We start from the raw sequence: 24046 nt of genomic DNA, 5'->3' as shown, positions 1-24046 counted from the left end.
CTAAATATACACCCCTCCAGAATGCAATGATCAACCCGTAACAACACAAGAGCATGCAACAGATTCAAACTTAACCGCTCCAAACTTGACTGTAAAAAATATGACTTCAGCAACCGAGTTGTCGAAGCATGGAACTCATTACCTGACTCAGTAGTGTCAACCCCTAATCCCCAACATTTTCCCCTTAGACTATCCACGATTGACCTCTCCAGGTTCCTTAGAGGTCAGTAAGGGGCGTGCATAAGTGCACCAGTGTGCCTTCCGTCCCCTGTCCAATTGTCTCTCCTTATCTCATTTATCTTTTCTTCCTTTCAAATATGTTCACCTATACTTTTATATCTTTTCTTCTATTCTTTTCTTTATTTATATTACTACATATCTATTCTCTTCAGTGTGTATTATGTATTGGACTAAATAAACAAACAAACAAACAAACAAACAAATAAACATGATAGCTTGCATATGGTATTAATGGCAAGCCTTTGGCTTCTAGGATCAAAGTTTAAGATAGCTGCATGATTATGGATTGCTGACCTAAGTTCTTTGTATCTCGAAGTTGCCTGAACTGCAAGATAGGCAGCAAATAAATTTGATAAATGAAATAAGGTCTCTGTTGTGGCCTGTCAGCCACCGGCCCCTCCAGCAGCCGAATCAGAGGAGGGGACGTGGGAATCAGGGTCAGCATCAAGGCAACCTGAGAGCTCCAAGGGGGAAGAGGGAATGGAGCTGGCACACAGAGAGACAGAGGCAGTGTCATTTGGAGTTAGAGACTTTGGCCTGCCATAGTAGAATAGTATTATGGGAACTGGGAGGGGAAGTTGCATGAGAGGGAAAGTTACTAGCCACAACAAATTCATTTCTTAGAGTCCAAGGTCATCCTTTGTTCAGCACCAGTGGATGTAAGGAGGAAATCCCTGCACTCAGACTGGTCCTCGTGATGAACTTGTGGTTGCGGGGATGGGGGAATGAACCTTAGCCTGGGTGGAGTACTGGAAGGAAATTAATATCAGGATGGCAACAGCGTGACCAGCAGGGCTCTGATAGTAAATTTAAAACAGATCTTAGATGAGAGAATTGGACTGGAATCAGATTTATTTCTCAGATGCTATTTGGGGTGCTGACAGGCAGAGCCTGGGCCGTCCTTCAGCCCTCAGATGGAGAGTCAACAACCCCTAGGTCTGGAGATGGTTGATGAAGAAGAGGAGGAACAGCTGGGTCCAGTGCCTGATGCGCGGCTGTGCAGAAGGCACAGGAGAGGAGAGCAATGGAAATCTATGGGCCAATCCTTGGGAAAGAAGAGCCACTGCTGTCAGCGAAGCCCCACTTTAGCTTTGGGGATAAAAGGCAGGGAGTAGAAATGAATAGATATGCCGGACAAGTATTCATATTCAGGCAGAATGGACTTGTTAGTCTGCATTGAGAGAAAGGGAAGAGCCTTCTCTGTGGTGGCCCCGGCCCTCTGGAATCAACTCCCCTCAGAGATTAGAACGGCCTCCACCCTCCTTGTCTTTCGCAAATTACTCAAGACCCACCTTTGTCGCCAGGCATGGGGGAGTTAGGATATTCCTTCCCCTAGCCCATTACAAGTTATGTATGGTATGTTTGTGTGTATGTTTGGTTTTTATAATAAGGATTTTTAGTTGTTTTATTAAATTGGATTGTTACATGTTGTTTTTTATCATTGTTGTTAGCCGCCCCGAGTCTGCGGAGAGGGGCGGCATACAAATCAAATAAATAAATAAATAAATAAATAAATGAATAAATGAATGAATGAATGAATGAATGAATGAATAAATAAATAAATAAATAAATAAATAAATGAATAAATAAATAAATAAATAAATAAATAGAGAGAAAAACTTTTTTTGTTGGAGCTGCTGGTGCACCTAATAAAGGAATGTTTGAGTTAACTTCAGTGGGTTTGTCGTGTTTGGAGAACTGGGTTTGGGGAGCAACACGTCTCACAATGACGTATTGAAAACAAAACACCTGAAATAAAGATTACACATAAAGAGTTGTGGACTACACAGTAGGAATGCTGCCATAATGATGCTGCCAGTTATCCAGCCAGCCAGTTCTCATAGTCGCTGAATGAAAACCAATTCTGGTGATAGGCGGCATCAACAGAAGTATAGTTTACAAATTTTAGAAGCAATTTTGTGGTGCATTGATCATGCTGCCTCTCCAATCTTGTATCCAATTTGGAGGACCACATTCCAAATTGGATACAAGATTGCAGCGATCATTAGAGTGGCAACAAGGTTCTATAAAGCAAAATGGAAAGAGGTGGGCATATTTAGGCTTCCGAAGAGAAGATGGATGTGCGACAGGATAATAATGTTCAAATATCTAAAAGGATGTCACACAAAGGAGAAAAACACCTCTGCTGTCCCAGAGTGCAAAACTGCTCTTTTCTAACAAATATTCCAAATAATAACTACGAAGAAATGAAATGAAAGACTCGGATCACTTGTCTCTAAAATGATCAGGCATTCCAAGAGGAAAATAAGATATCAATTAGTGTTCTGTCGAGCTCTCTGGTAGAATCCTCCCGAAAATTCACAGGTACAAATTTCAGACACACACACGTTTGAAAATTCAAAACATTGTTCTTTAAAACGTAAATTCACTTAAACTAAGCCCTCTTTTTGTATAGCAAAGAGCACTCGTCTCCAAACAAATTTGTACAAGTCCCTTATCAGTTCTGAGATACTTAGCTTGCAGCTGTGAGGCAATTCACAGTCCTTCTTCTTTCACAAAGTGAAACACCCTTTGCTCTGCTTTAGTTTCAAAGCGGGGAAAAAGCAACACACCAAGGTCAAAGTCAGCAAGGCAGGCACGAAACACAACAATCAGATAATCTTCCACAATGGCCAAACCCACACGCTGCTTTTTATAGCAGCCTCACTAATTACCACAGCCCCACCCAACCACAGGTGGCCTCATTTTCTTTGATAATAATCTCTCAGTTGTTGCTGCCTATGCATCGCTCTCCGCATACGTGGCTGTATCATTAACTCTTTTTCCGAATCCAAGGAGGAGAGAGATAATTGATCTCCTTCTGAGCTGTCTGCCACACTCTCCTCCTCCCTGTCACTCATGTCTTCTTGGTCAGAAGAGCCTTCATCAGCAGATTCCACCGGGAGTAAAGCAGGCCTGCGGCATGTGGATGTCTCCCCCACATCCACAGTCCTTGGGGCAGGAACTGGGCCAGAGCTAACCACAACAACTTAGTATAGTAGCTCTCAACCCGGGGGTCAGGACCCCTGTGGGGGTGTCAAATGACCATTTCACAGGTGTCGCCTAAGACCATGGGAAAAGACAAAATTCCCATGGTGTTAGGAACTGAAGCTTCTATTCTGGCGCCTCGGAACATATTTTTACAATCTGACCAATCAGGTGTTTATAGTGAGGGGGTGTTCCTGATCTTCCTGCCAATCAGCTCAAAGCTCTATTGGGAGAATTGGCGCTAGACTTATGGTTGGGAGTCAACACAACATGACAAACTATTAAGGGGGAATTGTATTAGAAAGGTTGAGAAGCACTGAGTTAGTACAACGATATCATCTTTCAATTAAAAAATAAAACAAGGAAAAATGCCCTTTAATATTAATCACTGCAATGGTGGTGTAATTATAGCCCAATGGTAGGTAGATTAAGTACAGGAAGAACGTTCTAGTAACTGTACATTTCAGAAGCTTCTGGAAAATCAAAAGAAGGATGGAAAAGGGAAGGACATTTCCTACAGGGAAGTAAATATGTATGCAAATATGTATCATTGTTGAAATAATTGTGTGTACGATGAACAAGAACAAGAACTTCTGCAGGAAAGCATAAGATCGTATCCAAGTGGGCAAAACTCTTAGAAATTAAAAGCACCATGTTTCAAATAAGAGGCAATTGTGTTTTCAGCTTCACCACAACTTTTCTTCATCATTTTACATGTTGCCTTTTATGTCACAATTCTGCCTCTGACCTTCTAACTCAAGTCTAAAATAATACAAGTAAGTAAATATTTCTTCATTTAAAAGATCTGTTATCAAATTATTTTCTGGTAAGTACAATTGTATTTTCCCGCTTCACCCGAGGATATAAATGATACATTTTTTGTTTTATTTGGGTTTTTTTTATATCGTCGTTATTTTTTGTGTGTATTTTTATACTTTGTAAATGCATGTATGTTCATTTTCAGTTACTATGTTTTTTTTAAGAATTCAAATAAAAAATATATTTTTTTAAAAAGATCTGTGTGGCAACTCTGAGCAGCTCACAAGAAGAATAAAACCACAGAAGTTCAGAACCATTAAAAAACCCCACACCCGCCATGTAAAATAGATGCTACTGATCTTTGTCAAAAAGTAGAAAGGGAAACCAAAGAAAAATCAGGCTCATTATGTAAATCACAACCCGATGTAATCAAAAATGTGAACGTCAATATGATCTTTCTTAGAATGGATTCTTATGCACTTACCATTTACCTCTGGGTGCCTTGAGACGATTGCCATTTATCCTCTGGGCTAACAAACATACTAAATATCAATGACTATTCAGGCATGATATTAAAGAATGATTGAGAGTTACAAGAAGGAAGTGCTGCAGGGTTTAACTCATATACTCACCTCTTTTCTGGAGACATCGTGAGATCAGAAGCCTTTGCTTCTATTTTGAGAATAAAGCTAACTTCGGTAGGTATTCGTCAAGATATAAAATTGGTTTTGGGTATAGTGGCAAACTGCAGTTAAAGGAAATGGCTGCACCAGAGAGAAGACGATACAAAATAAGGACCACAGAAGCTTATTCTTGCGTTTGCCCAGGTCAGCCTGGTGTACCAGTTGCGGCCCTATTTGGACAGGGAGTCTCTGCTCACAGTCACTCATGCCCTCATCACCTTGAGGTTCGACTACTGCAATGCTCACTACATGGGGCTACATTTGAAGAATGTTCGGAAACTTTAGATCGTGCAGGATGCGGCCGCGAGAGCAGTCATGGGCTTCCCCAGATATGCCCATGTGTCGTCAACACTCCGTGGCTTGCACTGGCTGCCAATCAGTTTCCAGTCACAATTCAAATGTTGGTAATGACCTATAAAGCCCTACATGGCATTGGACCAGAGTACCTTCAGAACCTTCTTCTGCTGCATGAATACCAGCGGCCGATTAGGTCCCACAGAGTTGACCTTCTCTGGGTCCCGTCGACTAAACAATGTCATCTGGCTGGACCCAGGGGAAGAGCATTCTCTGTGGCGGCCCCAACCTTCTGGAATCAACTCACCCTGGAGATTCGAACTGCCTCTACCCTCCTCGCCTTCTGCAAAATGCTAAAGACCCATCTCTGCCTCCAGGCATGGGGGGATTTACCTTCCCCCCTTTTTTTCTCTGACCTCAATATTGATCAGCTGGACTGAATGTGTACGACTGTGTAGTTAATGGGTTTTTTATACATATATTTTAATTTAGTTTACATTTTAACGTTAGATTTGTATTGTACTGTATTACTGTTTTGTTGTGAGCCGCCCCGAGTCTTGTGTGCAGAGAGGGGCGGCATACAAATCTAATAAATTCAATTCAATTTCTGAGTACAACTCAGCATTTGGATGCAAATATTTTTAAGTTATGTTTCATCCTGTCTTTGTTATTTTTTTAAAATAACTCAAGGCAGTGAACATACCTAAAGCTCAGGGGTGACATTCAAATTTTTCCACTACTGGTTCTGTGTGACTTGCTGGGTGTGGCCAAGCCACGCCCACAGAACTGACAGAAAAGTTTGGCCATGTCTTCCCGTTTTCAGCCTGCCTGCTTCTTGCCTCCTTCTCATGTTTGCTGTGTATGAGCCCAAGGAGGAGTGGCAGGTGAGAGGTGGGACAGTCATTGGTGCGATTTACTGGTCTTCATCCTGTGATTTCTAGCCTAGTGCTTTAACCGCTAAATTTGATCTTAGGGACTATGTCAGATATGTGTGAGAAATGATACAATCAAACCAGAAAGGAAGCGGAAACCTTAACCCTAATCAACATTTTCCTTAACATTCACCTACATCCTTTATTTCTCGTTTTGTCCTTAAATACCTTCTCCCACCTTTTCCAGTCTTAAAATCATCACATTTGGTTTTAGTTAACTTAGTAAAAATCCATGGTAGCTGAGTAGGAGGTGTGTATGTAGGTATAAGTGTGATGATGCATTTGTGTTTTATAGCCATGGGGGGGGGGAGAGACTGTCCTGCTATTTCTATTCATGAAAATTCAGTAAGGGGATGATAGCCATGTTATTAGATTTATTCTAAATACTTTAAAATGCTTGGGTGGGGGTTTTTTTTAGCTGATGGTTACCAATGTACAATCAATACTTCTTGCACTGTTTGGTGATACAGTCATAGATCAATTGCAAATAACTAAAAAGTTATCACCCATTTAGGATTGTTGTTGCAGATCAGTGGTTCTCAAACTTTTCTTCACCATGGACTCCTTTAAATAGTTTTTGTGGCCACAGTGGCTATAGACCATCAAAACTTAAGATTTAAATCATAACATTTCTTCAAGCTTCACAATCCCCCTGTGATGACATCATGGTCAGGAGTCAACAGATCACACGTTAAGAACGACTGTTGTAAATAGTCACCTTATCAAATGAAAGCCAACATACATGGGGTGGACAGAAAAATGGAAACACTTGACTTTTTGGCATCATAATGTTTGAACATGTTCAAATCAATCAAAACTTGACATATTTTAACTTTTTTAAAAAAAAATCTGTTATTTGATATGTTTTTTTAAACTACATTTTTTTTTACAGAAATTTAAGGAAATTGGTTATAACCTTCTAGAAATGGCAGACCTCTCAGACTTTCAAAGAGGCCAAATTGTTGGTGCTTGCATAGCAGGCGCTAGTGTAACAGAAAGTGCCCGAATGTTTGGCATTTTAAGAGGTAATGTCTCATAAGTAATGGCTGCTTTTGAAAGAGAAGGGAAAACATCCTCAGCCAAGCACAGGTCTGGTTGAAAGTCGAAGTTGTCTGAGAGAGACCGTCGGACCCTAAAGCGAATTGTTAGAGTGGATCGCAAGACCGCAGCTCCTAAAATCACTGCAGAGCTCAATAGACACGTACAGAACCCAGTTTCCACAAAAAACTGTTCGAAGGGAGCTTCACAAATCTGGATTCCATGGAAGAGCTGCAAGGTGTTTCCATTTTCTTATCTACCCACTGTAGTTTTACAATGATCCCACATATCTTGGACCTCCCAATTACATGCAGCATTAAAATGAAATTTTCTCCATCTTTATATACTCCCATAATATTAAGCCCCAGATCCTATAATCTACCAATGGTTACTCAGCAATAATGGAAGATGAAGCCTAACAGATCCAAGAAGCAAGATTTGGAATGATTGGTCCATGGCCTCAGGGAATGGAGCCTCAGAATTTCTTGATATTGGAGTCCTCTATATACAAAGGAGATGCCTTTCTCATGCATCATTTTCATGACGTAAAATTGTCCAGCTGTAATTAAATAGCTGATTGTCAAATGTTTTTTTTGTTTTCCCCTCATGACAAAATAGGAAATAGCCTGCAGAGATTAAAGTGACAAAAACATTTACCATCATATAATTGAGATTATTTAGAAAGGCTCACCTCCAGTAAACTAGCACAGCAATAAGAAGGATTAGGCACACAAATGTCAAGGCTGAGACCACAATGAGAGGAATGATCCATTCCATTTTGCCACGAGTGGGTCTGTTGGTCATGCTGGAAATGTTCTTGTCTGCTGTACAATAAAGCAAACAGCAACAACAAAATAGGTCATTATGAACAAATTGTGATAAGTAAACAACACTAACTTATTGCCATTTATTTGCAGCCCAGGAGTGAAGCTGAACTGGCTATGCAGTGTAGCCCTGTAAGACCAGGATCCATTCAGTGAGGAATTCCTACAGATTTACGCAGTGAAGGGCTAACAAAATTTTTACTACCACATTGTGGGCGTGGCTTATGCAGCACGCCCTGCATTTTCTTTCAGCATGTTGAAACGTGGAACCCATTACCAGACTCTGTGGTGTCAACCCCCAACCCCCAACATTTTTCCCTTAGACTTTCCACGGTTGACTTCTCCAGATTCCTAAGAGGACAGTAAGGGGCGAGCATAAGTGCACTAGTGGGCCTTCCGTCCCGTGTCCAATTGTCTCTCCTATATTTTATATATCTTTTCTCCCATCCATATATCCTTTCCTCTACTCTTCATCGATGTATTCTATTCTCATATCTCTTCTTCTATCCCTTCCCTGATATTTACTACTACACGTTTTTATTCTCCTTAACTTTATAAATAAATAAATAAATAAATAAATAAATAAATAAATAAATATAAATAAATAAATAAATAAATAAATAAATAAATAAATAAATAAATAAATAAAAAATCTTTCAGTGCAAATTGGGTGTTCTGGGGTGGAGTTCCATTTTTGCTACCCTACAGCGTTCCCTCCTGTCTGGGCAGCAGCCCACCCCTGGATTTATGGCTTGTACATTTCCATCTGGCGGAGGATACATCGTTAAACCAACATAGGCAAAAGAGGATAGATGACATTTAAAACATCTACTTGATCCTACAGATCAAAGAGAGATTTATTTATTTTTATTTATTTATTTTGTCCAATACACAATGAGGGTTTTAGTGAGTATATCTCTATATACACATAGTAAAATACATGATGAAGGTTATAGAGGAGATACTCATAGTATTTGCATGTTTATGCGACGTTTCGGCGAAATCACATTCACCATCATCAGGCTGAAGTTTCCAAGCTTCGTGCTGTTGTAAAATGTAAAACTTCAGCCTGATGATGGTGAATGTGATTTCGCCGAAACATCGCATAAACATGCAAAATATTACACAGGGCAAAACCCGAACTCAGAACAATCTACATACATATACCCGTGAAAATTTACGAAAACAAATATATATATTTGTTTTCGTAAATTTTCACGGGTATATGTATGTAGATTGTTCTGAGTTCGGGTTTTGCCCTGTGTAATATTTTGCATGTTTATGCGACGTTTCGGTGAAATCACATTCACCATCATCAGGCTGAAGTTTCCAAGCTTCGTGCTGTTGTAAAATGGAATGTTTGCAACTGTCATTTCTTCCTAGTATATAGTGTGGGGGTGGAGATTTGGTTTGAATGTAGCAAATAGATTGGGTGATTATGTTTCAGTGATCTGATTGGTTGGTGTAATCATAATTATTAGAAGGATTGACATGGTGATTTTTATGAAGCGTTTTTTGTTTAAGGCTGGTTTCCAAATTTCAAAACTCCAAATTCATAATTATTAGAAGAATTGACATGGTGATTTTTATGAAGTGTTTTTTTTGTTTAAGGCTGGTTTCCAAATTTCTTGTAGGCGGGACGTGTCATCTCTTTTATTTATGCAAAGGGGGCTCCTCTCAATTTCTATGGCTTCTAGAGCAATTCTTCTATATAAATTCTCTGTTTTGTGAAGTAATTTAGTTTTTTCAAAGTCAATTTCGTGCCCTGTTTTTTTAATGTGCTGGACAAGGGAGGAAGTCTTTTCTTCTTTTTTAACTGCATTCACATGTTCTGCAATGCGTTGGCTCACTCTTCGGTTGGTTTGTCCAATGTATGTGGCTGCACATGTTTTGCAAGGGATTTCATAGATTCCTTGGTATTCCAATTGGATTTTATCTTTGGGGCTCCTTAGGATATTAGATATTTTTTGGTTGGTGCAAAATGAAGTTTTGATGTTATGTTTGTGCAGAATTTTACTAATTTTGTCTGTGGTGCCCTTGATGTAAGGGAGGATGGTGGTACCATTGTCCTGTTCTTGATCTTGTTTTTTGGGGGGGGTCTCTTTTTTGATTAGGTTTGTGATTGTTTTCTCTTTGAATCCATTAGAAATTAATACATCTTTGAGTTTGTTCAATTCAGTTTTTAAGTGCTCATGGTCAGCTAAGCGTTTCGTTCTGGTGATGAGAGTTTTGGCCACTGAGGTGATTTGTGCGGGGTGGTGGTGTGAGTGTGCATTTAGATAACGGTTGGTATGGGTTTTCTTTTGGTAGATAGTGTGTCCTAGGCTGCCATTGGGTTTTTTATAGACTAGTACATCTAGAAAGGGAAGTTGATCATTGATTTCTGTTTCCATAGTAAACTGTATTTTGGGGTGTAGGCTGTTAAGATGTGTGAGGAAATTGTCTAGTTTTTCCTTACCATGTGGCCAAATTACAAAGGTATCATCAACATATCTCAGCCAAAGTTTAGGTTTGTATTTGGATTGCTCTAATGCATTACAGTGATCCCCCGGTTATTGCGTTCCCGACCATTGCGAACAGGCTAATTTGCGATTTTTCAACCCGGAAGTCAAAACACCATCTGCGCATGCACGCCCTTTTTTTCCTATGGCCACGCATGCGTAGATGGCGCCGGGCAGATCAGCTGCTGGGCGGCTTCCCTGGGTCTTCCCCCTCTTGCTGGCGGGAGGGCGAGAAGCCCCCCCCAGCACCCGCTCGCCCACCGTTCGCCGCTCGCCCGCCCTTCGCCCGGCCACCCGCTGTTCGCTCGCTGCTCGCCCGGCCACCCGGGTTCGTTTGGCTTGAGGGCTCAGTTGGGAAGGCGCGTGGGTGTTTTAAAACGTCGCCGCCGACATGGGCTTGCTAGCACCCCCCCAAACCCGGGTTGGGGGTTCGGGGGGGTGCTAGCGAGCCCCCCATGTCGGCGGCGACGTTTTAAAACACCCACGCGCCTTCCCAACTGAGCCCTCAAGCCAAGCGCAGAAGTTCGCCTTTGGCGCTTGGCTTGAGGGCTCAGTTGGGAAGGCGCGCGGGTGTTTTAAAACGTCGCCGCCGACATGGGGGGCTCGCTAGCACCCCCCCAGACCCGGGTTGGGGGTTCGGGGGGGGGGTGCTAGAGAGCCCCCCATGTCGGCGGCGACATTTTAAAACACCCACGCGCCTTCCCAACTGAGCCCTCAAGCCAAGCGCAGAAGTTCGCCTTTGGCGCTTGGCTTGAGGGCTCAGTTGGGAAGGCGCGCGGGTGTTTTAAAACGTCGCCGCCAACATGGGGGGCTCGCTAGCACCCCCCCAGACCCGGGTTGGGGGTTCGGGGGGGTGCTAGAGAGCCCCCCATGTCGGCGGCGACATTTTAAAACACCCACACGCCTTCCCAACTGAGCCCTCAAGCCAAGCGCAGAAGTTCGCCTTTGGCGCTTGGCTTGAGGGCTCAGTTGGGAAGGCGCGCGGGTGTTTTAAAACGTCACCGCTGACATGGGGGGCTCACTAGCACCCCCCCAGACCCGGGTTGGGGGTTCGGGGGGGTGCTAGAGAGCCCCCCATGTCGGCGGCGACATTTTAAAACACCCACGCGCCTTCCCAACTGAGCCCTCAAGCCAAGCGCAGAAGTTCGCCTTTGGCGCTTGGCTTGAGGGCTCAGTTGGGAAGGCGCGCGGGTGTTTTAAAACGTCGCCGCCGACATGGGGGGCTCGCTAGCACCCCCCGAATCCCGAACCCGGGTCTGGGGGGGTGCTAGCGAGCCCCCCATGTCGGCGGCGACGTTTTAAAACAGCCCCCAGCAGAATTCCCCAGGCCAGACATAGAAACCAGCCAAATGAGGGTGGGATAACCCCCCACGAGAAACAAGGGAACATACTGGAGCAATACGGAGGTAGAGGTGGAGGGGCACAATTTAAGTCTAACATAGAGGACAAGGGGGGATTAGAACAGTGTAGAACTAGGACGAGGACATGGGTAAAAAAATTGCAAGAGCAGACATGTACCATTATAAAAAGTAACAACGACAATGGGGGAAAGAAAGGAATACCAAACACCTCCGAAGCATTGCCTCACAACTCCACCCCCTCCCTTGGGGAGGGAAAAAGGCAACAAACACGAGCAAAAGAGGTAGATCTCCCTTCAGCCAGCATGATTAAGCCCACAATTAGGCTTACCGCAGGGGGGAGGGAAGGGTGTGGCCCCGTGACGCGGGCAATGAGCAGACTGAGTAATGCTTTATAAAGATGTTTGTCTCCCACGGCATTTTAAAACTCTGACGAAGTTAGCAGCACGCTAACGAAAGCTAAGTGGTTTTATTAAAGTTTCTATGTTCCGGTGATCGAGATGGCTGCTGCCTCATCATTCACGTATGTACCTGGAACTCGCATTTTTAGGACTATTCTTGATACATACATACATATACACACACACATACACACACACACACACATACACACACACACACACACACACACACACACACACACACACACACACATATATATATATATATATATATATATATATATATATATATACATACATACATATATATACATAGGAATAGAGTATATCATGAAAGAATAGAAGAAGAGATATAGGATATATAGGAGAGTAATAGGACAGGGGACGGAAGGCACTCTAGTGCACTTGTACTCGCCCCTTACTGACCTCTTAGGAATCTGGATAGGTCAACCGTAGATAATCTAAGGGTAAAGTGTTGGGGGTTTGGGGATGACACTATGGAGTCCGGTAATGAGTTCCACGCTTCGACAACTCTGTTACTGAAGTCATATTTTTTACAGTCAAGTTTGGAGCGGTTAATATTAAGTTTAAATCTGTTGTGTGCTCTTGTGCTGTTGTGGTTGAAGCTGAAGTAGTAGCCGACAGGCAGGACGTTGCAGCATATGATGGGTGTTCTGCAAAATCTGGAATTTAGGGTGAACACAAAACTTTCAAGGAAAACCTCATTGGAAAACAGGCAGAGGTGTTATGAGGTGTCACCTGTTTTGCTTCTTAAAACTTATCCACAATGAAGAAACTGGCCCTGGTCTGGAGGTTTTTGAAGGCCTGCTCCAAAGGGGCTTCTTCAAAAGTTTGCAAGTGGGAAAAGGATCTGATTCACCGATGCTAACATTTCACGGACAGAAAGTCATTGCTTGGCAATGACTCATTCCCACAGTTCATAGCATGGATAAAAATGCAACACTGTTTTGAATAAACTGTCCTTCAGTGCAATGGCAATGCCTTAAATCTGTTAGCAAAAGCCATCATTTTGTGCTCAAACAAACAAACAAGTAGTCCTTGACTCACAACTGCAATTCGGACTGGAATTTCTTTTGTAAATTAAAGCAATGGTAAAGCAAGTCAACATGTGAACGGATCTGATTTTACAGCCATTTTTACTACAGTTGGGTGACCTTGGTTTAGCCTTTCTCTTTCATGGCTTGTCCGTGCAAGGACAAGCCATATCTGGAAATATTGCCAAGAAAATTGCAAAAACTAGGAGAAAAGTCTATAGTATTTATCAATGGGCTTTCTCCAGCCTCACTCAATTAATTCATTTTGCAGCCACTGTTTAATATCTTGGTATTTTCAGCCAATAAGACACCTCTTTAAGGATAAGAAACTTCATATATTGTATATACTGATCTATGCATATACCAGACCAGTTTACCTTCCACTTTAAATATGCATCACATTGAATGTCAATATGGCATTTAGTTATTTGCAATTTTTATCTTATGAAATTGATATCACAGGGAACATGGGAAGGACATCGATGTATTTACAAGATACAGCATAATAATTTCAGCCAGGGCACCTGATGCAAGAACGCCCACATTTGCCACCAAGTTTATCAAGTGTCCTGGTATTTAAGCCAACCAACCTCAGTTCCAGGAGAAACCCTCTTTTCACTCCACTAGGTGGTTCAAAAGAAGGACATAATGAAGGAACAGTAAGAGAGGAAAGTATGAGGAACAACCAGAAGAACGGCAATATCCACAGCAATCACTTTTGCGAATCCTCTACATCTTTTCATTAGTATGGCAGTGAAGTAAATCTGAAGAATCATTTCGCATTCCGAGATGCAGAACCCTCCCCCCCCCAAATCAAATTTCATTTTACCTGGAGAACTAGTAAGGCATAAGAGCACATTTGTATGTTAGAAGTAACTGCTACAATGCAACACATACAGGGGTGGATAAAAAAATGGAAACACTTGACTTTTTGGCATCATAATGTTTGCACATGTTCAAATCAATCAAAACTTGACATATTTTAATTTTTTTTAAAAAAAATCTGTTATTTGATATGTTTTTTTAAACTATCTTTTTTTAAACAGAAATTTAAGGAAATTGGTTATAACCTTCTAGAAATGGCAGACCTCTCAGACTTTCAAAGAGGCCAAATTGTTGGTGCTCGAATGGCAGGCGCTAGTGTAACAGAAAGTGCCCGAATATTTGGCGTTTCAAGAGGTAATGTCTCAAAAGTAATGCTTTTGAAAGAGAAGGGAAAACGTCCTCAGCCAAGCACAGGTCTTGTCGAAAGTCGAAGTTGTCTGAGAGAGACTGTCGGACTCTAAAGCGAATTGTTAGAGCAGATCGCAAGACCGCAGCTCCTAAAATCACTGCAGAGCTCAATAGACATGTACAGAACCCAGTTTCCACAAAAAACTGTTCGAAGGGAGCTTCACAAATCTGGATTCCATGGAAGAGCTGCAAGGTGTTTCCATTATTTTGTCCACCCCCTGTATATTAAAATACAGTATGCCCCTTTGTAACCCATGGGAATGCATACGACATAAAATCACAAGCCATGGGCTCCATTGGATTTTACCTTAAACAAAGATGCCCACCTCACTTGCTTAAATTTACACAGCTTTACCTACATATGAAACTTTAGTTAATTCCATTGTGAAAAACACAAGCATGACTGCTTGTGTTTTTCAATTTTGTTTTCAGACGCAGCAAATCTTAGCAGAGAAATAGAGTCATTCATTTATGAAAAGAAGGAAATACAGATAGAGCAGAAATGGAAAATGACATTGTCATCTGTTTATAATATAATAGTGCTTTTATAATAATAAAAATAATGTAATTGCTACTCAGAGCAAACAATAATTAAAACTAACATAGGTAGTCCTTGACTTACAACAGTGCATTTAGACTCTGTTCAAAGTTAGAACAGCACTGAAAAAAGTGACCAGTGGCAGTTTTTCACACTTATAACCATTGCCGCATCCCCGTGGTTGCATGATCAAAAGTCAGACACTGGACAACTGACCCACATTTATGAAAGTTGCAGGGGTCACGCAATCACCTTTTGTGACCTTCTGACAAGCAATGGGAAGCCAAATTCAATTTGTAATCATGTTACCAGTTTAAACAACTGCAGTGATTCACTTAACAACTTTGGCCAGAAAGATTATAAAATGGGACAAAACTCACTTATTCACTTAGTCTCACTTAGAAACATAAATTTTGGGCTCCATTGGAGTTGTAAACTGAAGACTACTTGTACAATATTAAAATCAGTGAAAAGAAAACCTAGGTAGCATAAGCAAATACTAAACAACAACAACAACCCTGAAAGTAAGTAACAATTAAAAATTACAAAGCTTTCTGAAGTCAGATGATTTTGAGTGGATGATTTGGTAAGAAACATCAGGGAGAATGTTAGTCAGCTTTGCAAGACAGGTTTAGGTGGGGAAAAATGTGATTATGAGTAAATACACAGCAGAGTCTTCATGGCCACAATCTTCAACACAATGACCACAGTCAACTTTGCTAAGCAAGACTGTGGTTTTAGTGTCTCCTGGCCAATGGAAAGAAGTGTGCCTACTAGGGCCTTTTATCCAAAGGTCATAGGTTAGGCGGGAAGAAAAGGCAGTGTTGGGAGATTATCAATTGTCACTAAGACAAAAAGCACATAGGATACAGGTAACTTAATCCTCCTTCTCATCAATTATCATCATCTAGGCTGAAAATAAATGCAATGTTAAGTATTTCTTATTAGGACCTTATTAGAAGGTCCTTAAAATAAAAATGAACGATTACTCTGATAAAGTTAAAATCAAAGTAAATATTGAACCTGAAGCAATGAATTTGGAAGTGAGGTTGATTTGGATAAAAGTTCAGTTTAAAACAGTTGTTCTGGTAAAGAATTTACTTTATGACATAAGCCCCGAGACCTGATTTTTGTAGTAATTACATTGTCTGTCCACAATATAATTTCAAACATAATCCACATATTTCCTCCTATAAACATGACCTAAATTTAAAAAGACGGCCAATAAAGCAAGCTACAATATGCAAGAGAATAGAATCTGATGAGAGGATGACTAAAATATGGAAGAGACAATGAAGGAGATATTAGCTATTAGCAGACAATACCTAATAATGGAGGAAGTGATGTCTTAAAAAGCCCTGAAAATTAAAGGATTATGGGTTGAATAATGGTAGGCAAACCATTGTAAAGGGTCTTTCAAATATCATTACTGAAACCTTTACCTTTATTCCTCTATTTCAAGTTAGCTCACAATTTGTTCACTTTACAATTACATTAGTCATCCCCAAAAGTCTATTTAACATTTTTAGCACAGATCGGTGTTTGTAATACACTCTGTTTATTTGCACAAACTAAAGACAACATCTGGTCCAAAGCAATGCAACTTGAAATCTTAATTACTGATAATTTTCTTAAATGTCCCAGCAGGTAAAAATATGAAGACACCTTAAGGAAGAGTAGACCAGAAATAGATGGTATAATATACTCCAACTGTTTTGCCATACATTCTCTTATTATTAGCTGCAATGTTTGAGTTTTATTTATTTTTATTTATTTTATTTTATTTTATTTATTTATTTATTTATTAGATTTGTATGCCGCCCCTCTCCGTAGACTCGGGGCGGCTCACAACAATAACAAGAACAATGTAAAAACAAATCTAATAATTTAATCTGATTTCTATGCTGCTCAATCCCAAAGGAGTCAAGGTGACTCGATTCTAAAACACCTAGAAGACATCAGACTTGAGTGAGTTTACATTCCTTAGTCACAGAAATATATTTATTAAATTTTGATACTGGCCATTGCACCTAAATGACATCATTAAAGAAATTTATCCAATCGTTAAAAAGAACCATTTTGATTAACCTATAAATAATTAAGGCACTGAGTAGTTTTAAAAAAAAATATATAATTTCATGAATGCATGATAAACATTTTATGGTTTTTGAATTATAACAATGTAGCAACATTGCTATTCAAGCTTGAAATCTGAAATGTTTTAAATGTTTTAATGTGATAAAGACGTTCTTTCATTCATTTCATTCAGCAGCATGAAATATATGTTTTAAATATGGATGAGTAGGAGAACAGAGTTGGAAATTCATGACCCACTCAAAATTTTTCTACCTCCAGCTAAATAGTTTAAATGTTAAAGGATAAATAAAGTCTATACATTTAGAAATAGCCTTAGAATATTCCATAGGATGGAAACAAAATGCTAAATTTAGGGAACTCTCACTTTAAGGATATTCATTCATTCATTCATTCATTCATTCATTCATTCATTCATCCATTCCATTCATGTGTTTGCTTATTTGTTTGTATGCATGTCACCCAAATCTCTGGATTCACTTTATTTTATTTTAATTTTTCTTACAGTGTCTTGAGATAGACAGAAATAACACAACAACTACAGCATCAGGAAATGTGAAGGGAAAAAAAGAAAACAAAACAGAAAAAGAGAGATAAGTGAGAAAGTATAAACATATAACAACTCCCCCTTCCTGAACTGTCTAATGGACAGCTCTTTCTCTTATATATTTCTGCGGCATATAACACCAACGTTTATTCTATGGTTTTATGTACAACCAAAATTATACTATATTTTCCTATATCTCATTATAACGTATGTTTTGTAATAGTACTTTAGAATATTAAACCTAAATTTTCTATATACAGCTATTATCCATATTTTCTCTTCTCCACCCAGTTGTAGAATTCTTTCCAGATCTAATAATAACATGATTCATCTTTATTTTTTAACTCTTGTGTTAACTTATCTAGTTCTGCACAATCGCATATATTTTTAAATCATAGTTTTCTCTGTTGGCGTTTCTTCTTTTTTCCAATTCTGAGCTATACAGATCTTGATTGCTGTAATAATGTGTTGAATAAGATAATAATATTCTTTTTTCATTTTAGATCTATTATGCCTAGCAGGAAGGTTTCGGGTTTTAATTTAAGCTTTTGTTTGGTTATCTCAAAAATCCATACACAAACATTTTGTGTAAATAAATGAGTAGTTTTTAGCTACTATTAATATAGGTCTTTATTGCCACTTAAAGTGAATCCAAAGAAAGCTCTGGATTCACTTTAAGTGGCAATAAAGACCTATATTAATAGTTAGTAGCTAAAAACTACTCATTTATTTACACAAAATGTCTTTCATAAACTCCAGGTAGTTAATATCAGTAAATAATTGAAATCAAAAAATGAAAAACCCTTCATTAACATGGTGTAAAACATTTAAAATATCTTCATGGAATGAAAAAGGAATGGAACCACTACAATGGGCCATCACTCACAGTGTGATACTAGGGGCAATGAAATCAGAGGCCACTGGTATCTCTAATAGAACCAGAAAAGCTGCATTTCCTCAATTCAATGCTGAATAAGAAGGAATAATTGTTAAGATATTCATGAACTGGAAGATCCATCCATGTTAACAAGGTTAGCCAATGAATAGGCATACCCAATAGGAGCTAACCAATTCTGAGTGTGTGCAGAGAATCGAAACTGAATACTTAAGTTTAAGGCTGGGTGTGACTCCAGTCTCCACTCCGCATTCTCCACTCTCTGAACTCTGCTGTAATGAAACTAAGTCCTGCTTGTGTTTAAATGCACAATTACACTGAAGAAGAACTCTGCTAATGGTATTGTAAATTCATCTGTTACTATGTTTATAATATTGAATTCAGTATTGAATAGATTACTGAATTCAGCTCAATCTGTCACCTGTGTGAGGTCCTGGTTTTTGTTTTTGTTTTGGCAACAAACTTTAATAATAATGTAATAGTGTATAGTGTCAAATCAAGAGATGATTTATTTAGATGAGAGAAACACCATTGCCTCTCTGTTTACAGAGGCTCTTAACAGATGTTTTCATTGTTCTTTAAAATGAAAGCCAACCACTTTGAGGCCTTCTACTAGCCATTTACACATGTCTTGTCGTTCAAAAACTCAGGAAAGTGTGTCACCAATGTGCAGCAGCAAAAGCACTGCTACATTTTTGTGTGATATTGTTTTGCAAACATGGTGGAGTAGATATATATTGATGTGAACTTCCATTTATACCTGGATGTAGAGACCTTGGCATATAGGTCTCAGTTGTGAGAGCTTTATATTTGGGAAGAGTGGGGAACAGTTGCTCAAATTGATTGCTGGAATTCCAGATAGAGCACCCCCAAATATTCCAATTGTAATTTAGAAAACAGGCCTAACTCTTTCTAGGTGTATTTCTATTCCTATTTGGCTATACGTACACACACCATAAACTTGAAAGAAAGGCAGAAATGTAACAAGACAGTTACATTGATGGGCAACATTGACTCCCACTTTCATCTACATCCTGCTTGGTTCATAGCCTGGCAATGAAATGGAGGATGGGGGTGGAATGGAATACAAGCAGGGGTGGGCAGCAGGCAGGATGGGGTGGAACACAGTTCCATTGGCGGAAATGAAGAAGCGTGCACAGCTCCTGCTGATCGGCGGCTGTCACTTACTGGATTACTGGGTCTTGGCTCGGCTCTCCTTTTTTTCCCCTACTGCTGCTGCATCTGCGCTCCTTGTTTTTTTCCTCTTTCCTCCTTCCTGGCCTCAGACAAGCTTCCCTCTCTCCTGCTCGGCTCCCCTCCAACCTCACACAGCCACCTCCCACCTGAGGTGGAAGCAAAAGGTGTGGGTGGAAGCGGCGCTGGCAGCATTTATGTTTCTGGCAGCACCTGTTCACCTAGCTACCCAGCCTGAGGCAGGAGGGTGACCCAGGAAGGAGAGTGCGGGAAACGCGAAGCAAATTGTCACCCCAGCGAGCGACACTGGTAAGGTTGTAAGTCGGGGACTTAACAGTTCACTTGAACGATGATGATCGTTCAAGCCACTCCCACTTGATCACATAGCGAGCAAGCCAGCCACATGACCCTTAAGCTACACCCACAAAATAAGCTACACCCACAGAGTGGCAGTAAAATTTTTGGCTGCCCATTACTGAATACAAGGGTTGGTGAATGGCATCCAAGCATCCCTCAGGTCGCGTGAGACATGGCTTCTATTTCAAGGACACAACGAGCAGGCAGGTTCCCATAATTAAATGAACAGAAGTGATTTGTGGATGTAATGGACTGTGGGTGGCTGGTAGGGAAAGGGGGAATTAATTATACAGTAATACCTCATCTTACGAACTTAATTGGTTCCGGAAGGTGGTTCGTAAGGTGAAAAGTTCGTAAGATTCCCCACCTCCGTAAGATTGGGATTCCCCACCAATGTTTCAGCCTCTAGATCGGCCGAAAACGCCGCTGCCAATTGCAAAAACGGCACTCCACCGGGTGCCGCCGCCTGGCTGTAACCTTCTGAAACAGCTGGGTGCTTCTCGGCGGCCTCCGGAACCCGAAACCAAACCCAAACTTTTGCCGAACTTCCGGATTTGGGTTTGGGAGAATGCCGAGAAGCCCCCCGGCTCTTTTAAAAGGTGACAACCAGGCGGCGGCGCCCAGCAGACCGCCATTTTGCGATCTGCGGTGGGTTCGTAAGCCAGAAAAAGTTCGTAACAAGAGGCAAAAAATTTCCGAACCCCGGGTTCGTATCTCGAGATGTTCGTATCACAAGGGGTTCGTATCACGAGGTACCACTGTACTTCCTTTTGCATGGGAAACCCAGAGCTGGTTTTGCTTCTTCTGGGCCAACGTGGTTTATACTCTTGGGGAAAAAGTGTTCCAGGAGATTCATTTTCTGGATTCTCCAACTGGACAATTGATAAGGTGACAACTGTTTTATTTTGAAATGTGAAGGGTTTTTTTTTTTAGGAAGCATAGAGATATTATAAAAAAAGTGTATTAAAAAATTCTGGGAGAAGTTGCTCCTAACATGGGTCCATCACTGTCAAACCTTTAAAAAAGCAGCCTGTTGCAGATTGGGGGTGTTTTTTTAAAAAAAAAAATGTGTAAAACATACAGAAAAGCTTGCATGTTTCTACACTGTTCAAAAAAATAAAGGGAACACTTAAACAACACAATATAACTCCAATATAAATCAAACATCTGTGAAATCAAACTGCCCACTTAGGAAGCAATACTGATTGACAATCAATATCACATGCTGTTGTGCACATACAACTTTGTACAGAACAAAGTATTCAATGAGAATATTTCATTCATTCAGATCTAGGATGTGTTCTTTGAGTATTCCCTTTATTTTTTTGAGCAATATGCTTCTCTGCATCCCAACAACATTGCACAGTAATAAAAGCCTAGCGCTTTTAATTTTCAATTTTTAAATAAAGGCAATTCAGAAGCAAAAACATCCTGTATTGGGCTTTTTGTAAAGTTGCCCATTTTTTAAAAGGGTGTGGAAACTAGAGTTTTGCTAAGGAATGCAAACACTTTTTGATGGCATATGTCACTGCTACATTAATTCAGTTTGCCTTTTGCTGGCTTGGAATTCATCCCAGGAAAAGAATGGAGGAGAATGAATATACGTAGACACACACACACAGAAACACACACACCGTTTACGCCTCAAGAGCATTCTACCTAGCATAACCAGAAACACAATAACAGAGTTGGAAGGGCTCCTGGAGGTCTTCTAGTCCAACCCCCTGCTTACCCACCAACATTGGCAACTATTTGTCAGCCAAGTGAAATGAGTAAATTTTTCTATGGCAATTAGATCCCTAAGAAAACTGGATTTCAATAGTTTCACCAACTTGGATAACTATCCAAGATCATTAAAGATCCCCTAGCATTATAAACAAAGATCAAAAAGAGATTAGCTAATCATGCTAATCTAACTCTCACAGAGTCAAACATGAGAGTTAGATTAGCATGATTAGCTAATCTCAGGCCAGCACTAATTCAGTGCGGAAAACCATCATTACAATATTTCCTTGAATAAAAACATCCCTCAACCATGCCTGGCTACTCCAAAACATAAGGTTAATTCAATGGCTTTCAGACAAAAGGATCCAAAATACAGTGGTACCTCTACTTAAGAACCTTTATAGGTAACAATCGGGTGTTAAACATTTTTTGTCTCTTCTTAAGAACCATTTTTTACTTAAGAAGCCGAACCTGGAAAAATTTCCCAGGAAATTTGATAGCGGCACAAAGGACCGACCAGTTTCCTGCCATTCCCCCTTTAATCCCAGCCATCTCAGGCTTTTCTGGGCTGCCAGAGGAGCCTTTCGGTGGTGCTTAAGGAGGCTTTGGCAGTCCAGAGCGAACAAAGCATTTTCCTTTCTCTGGGCGCTTGGAGAGGGAATAAACCTCTGCTAGCACCCAGAGAAAAGAAACAATCCCTTCGCTCTGGGCAGTGACTGTCCTCCTCCTCTTCTTCCACCTCCTCCTCCCACCCAAATTCCGAGCTTTTATTTCTTTCCTAATGGGTTTGCACATATTATTTGCTTTTACATTGATTCCCATGGGAAAAATTGCTTCTACTTACAAACTTTTCTACTTAAGAACCTGGTCATGGAATGAATTAAGTTCTTAAGTAGAGGTACCACTGTACAGCCAAATAGATCATTTTTTCCTGCAGAAAACCCTCTTCAAAGGTGATATTCTGTGTCGTAATTAATAGTGAAATAGAAGCAGATCAAAATCTGCTGGCTTCCATCACATCTCAGTGGAAACCATTCAATTTAATATGAGATATTTTAAAATTAATACGACTCTGCTACTGTAGTATTAGTATACTGCAGGATGCCATACAATGCTGTAATATGAAAGGAAGCAGTAAAATAAGCTATTTTATTGACTATGTCTTTTGTTTCCCTGTATACCTTAGTATGTTTTTCCTGTTTCGACTGGCATCCCGTTTCCCCCCCTTTGTAGTGTCATATTATGTGTACACAGTCTGCCAGCAAAATCTGGTCTGATTCTTTTGTTTACCTACATGCAAACTGGCATCTACAAGCTGCACTGCAAAAATATTCAAGAATGACAAGAAACGATAATTTAATAAATCTTGCCACATATGGAGGAAGAGGGGGACCCCCTCCATGCACAGATGCTTAATTATCCTAATGAGGTTATCTCCAAAGTTTTTTGCACAAACTCCAGTTTATTTTCAATTCCGTACTGCAGTATTTTAAATATTATGCTGACATCTGAGCAGACTACTGTATTTCTTTTTATTTATTTTATTTATATTATTAACATATATAGGATAGTGGTAGTTTGTATAAACATAACGTAAGTAAAAAGTAACGATAAAAGAGGACAATAGGACAGTAGGACGGGGATGGTAGGCACAGTTGGTTCGCTTATGCATGTCCCTTACAGACCTCTTAGAAACGGGGAGAGGTTGACTGTGGACAATCTGAGGTTTTTGGGGTTTGCGGAAGGAACCACAGAGTCAGGTAGTGCATTCCAGGCCTTGATCACTCTTTTGCTGAAGTCATATTTTCTGCAATCAAGTTTGGAGCGGTTTACATTTAGTTTGAATCCATTACGTGCTCGGGAATTGCTGCAGTTGAAGATGAAGTAGTCATTAACAGGAAGGACATTTTGGTATATGATTTTATGAACTGCATTTAGATCAGATTGGAGGCAACCTAGTTGTAAATTGTCTAATCCCAGTATTTCAAGTCTGGTGAAATAAAGTACAATAGTACCTCATGATACGAACCCTTCATCTTATGAACTTTTTGAGATACGAACCCGGGGTTCTGGATTTTTGTGCCTCTTCTTATGAACTTTTTTCACCTTACGAACCCACCACTGTGAACGCCGAACCCGGAAGTTTGGCAAAAGTTTGGGTTCGGCATTTGGATTCAGCCAATAAGCGCCACCGCCTGGCTGTCACCTTTTGAAACAGCTGGGGGGCTTCTTGGCATTCTCCCAAATGCCGAATCCAGAAGTTCAGCAAAAGTTCAGGTTTGGGAGGCTGCCAAGAAGCGCCGCCGCCCAGCTGTCACCTTTTGAAACAGCTGGGGGGCTTCTTGGCATTCTCTCAAACGCCGCACCTGGAAGTTTGGCAAAAGTTCGGG

At 40.4% G+C, this 24046-nt stretch overlaps 1 protein-coding gene across 3 annotated transcripts in view; it reads right to left on the bottom strand.

Annotated features, from left to right (window-relative positions):
- PTPRG (protein tyrosine phosphatase receptor type G) overlaps positions 1 to 24046 on the bottom strand; it is a 922721-nt gene that overhangs the window by 106389 nt on the left and 792286 nt on the right. For 2 of the 3 annotated variants that reach the window (XM_070738149.1, XM_070738152.1), the window contains exon 13: positions 7626 to 7758. In XM_070738149.1, coding sequence (XP_070594250.1) covers positions 7626 to 7758 — 133 coding nt within the window. The remainder of the gene's footprint in view (positions 1 to 7625; positions 7759 to 24046) is intronic. The other variant, XM_070738150.1, reaches the window with a different exon arrangement.

This window comes from Erythrolamprus reginae, chromosome 2 (assembly GCF_031021105.1).
Source record: "Erythrolamprus reginae isolate rEryReg1 chromosome 2, rEryReg1.hap1, whole genome shotgun sequence".
Classification (NCBI taxonomy): domain Eukaryota; kingdom Metazoa; phylum Chordata; class Lepidosauria; order Squamata; family Dipsadidae; genus Erythrolamprus; species Erythrolamprus reginae.
This window is presented reverse-complemented; position numbering and strand designations above follow the sequence as displayed.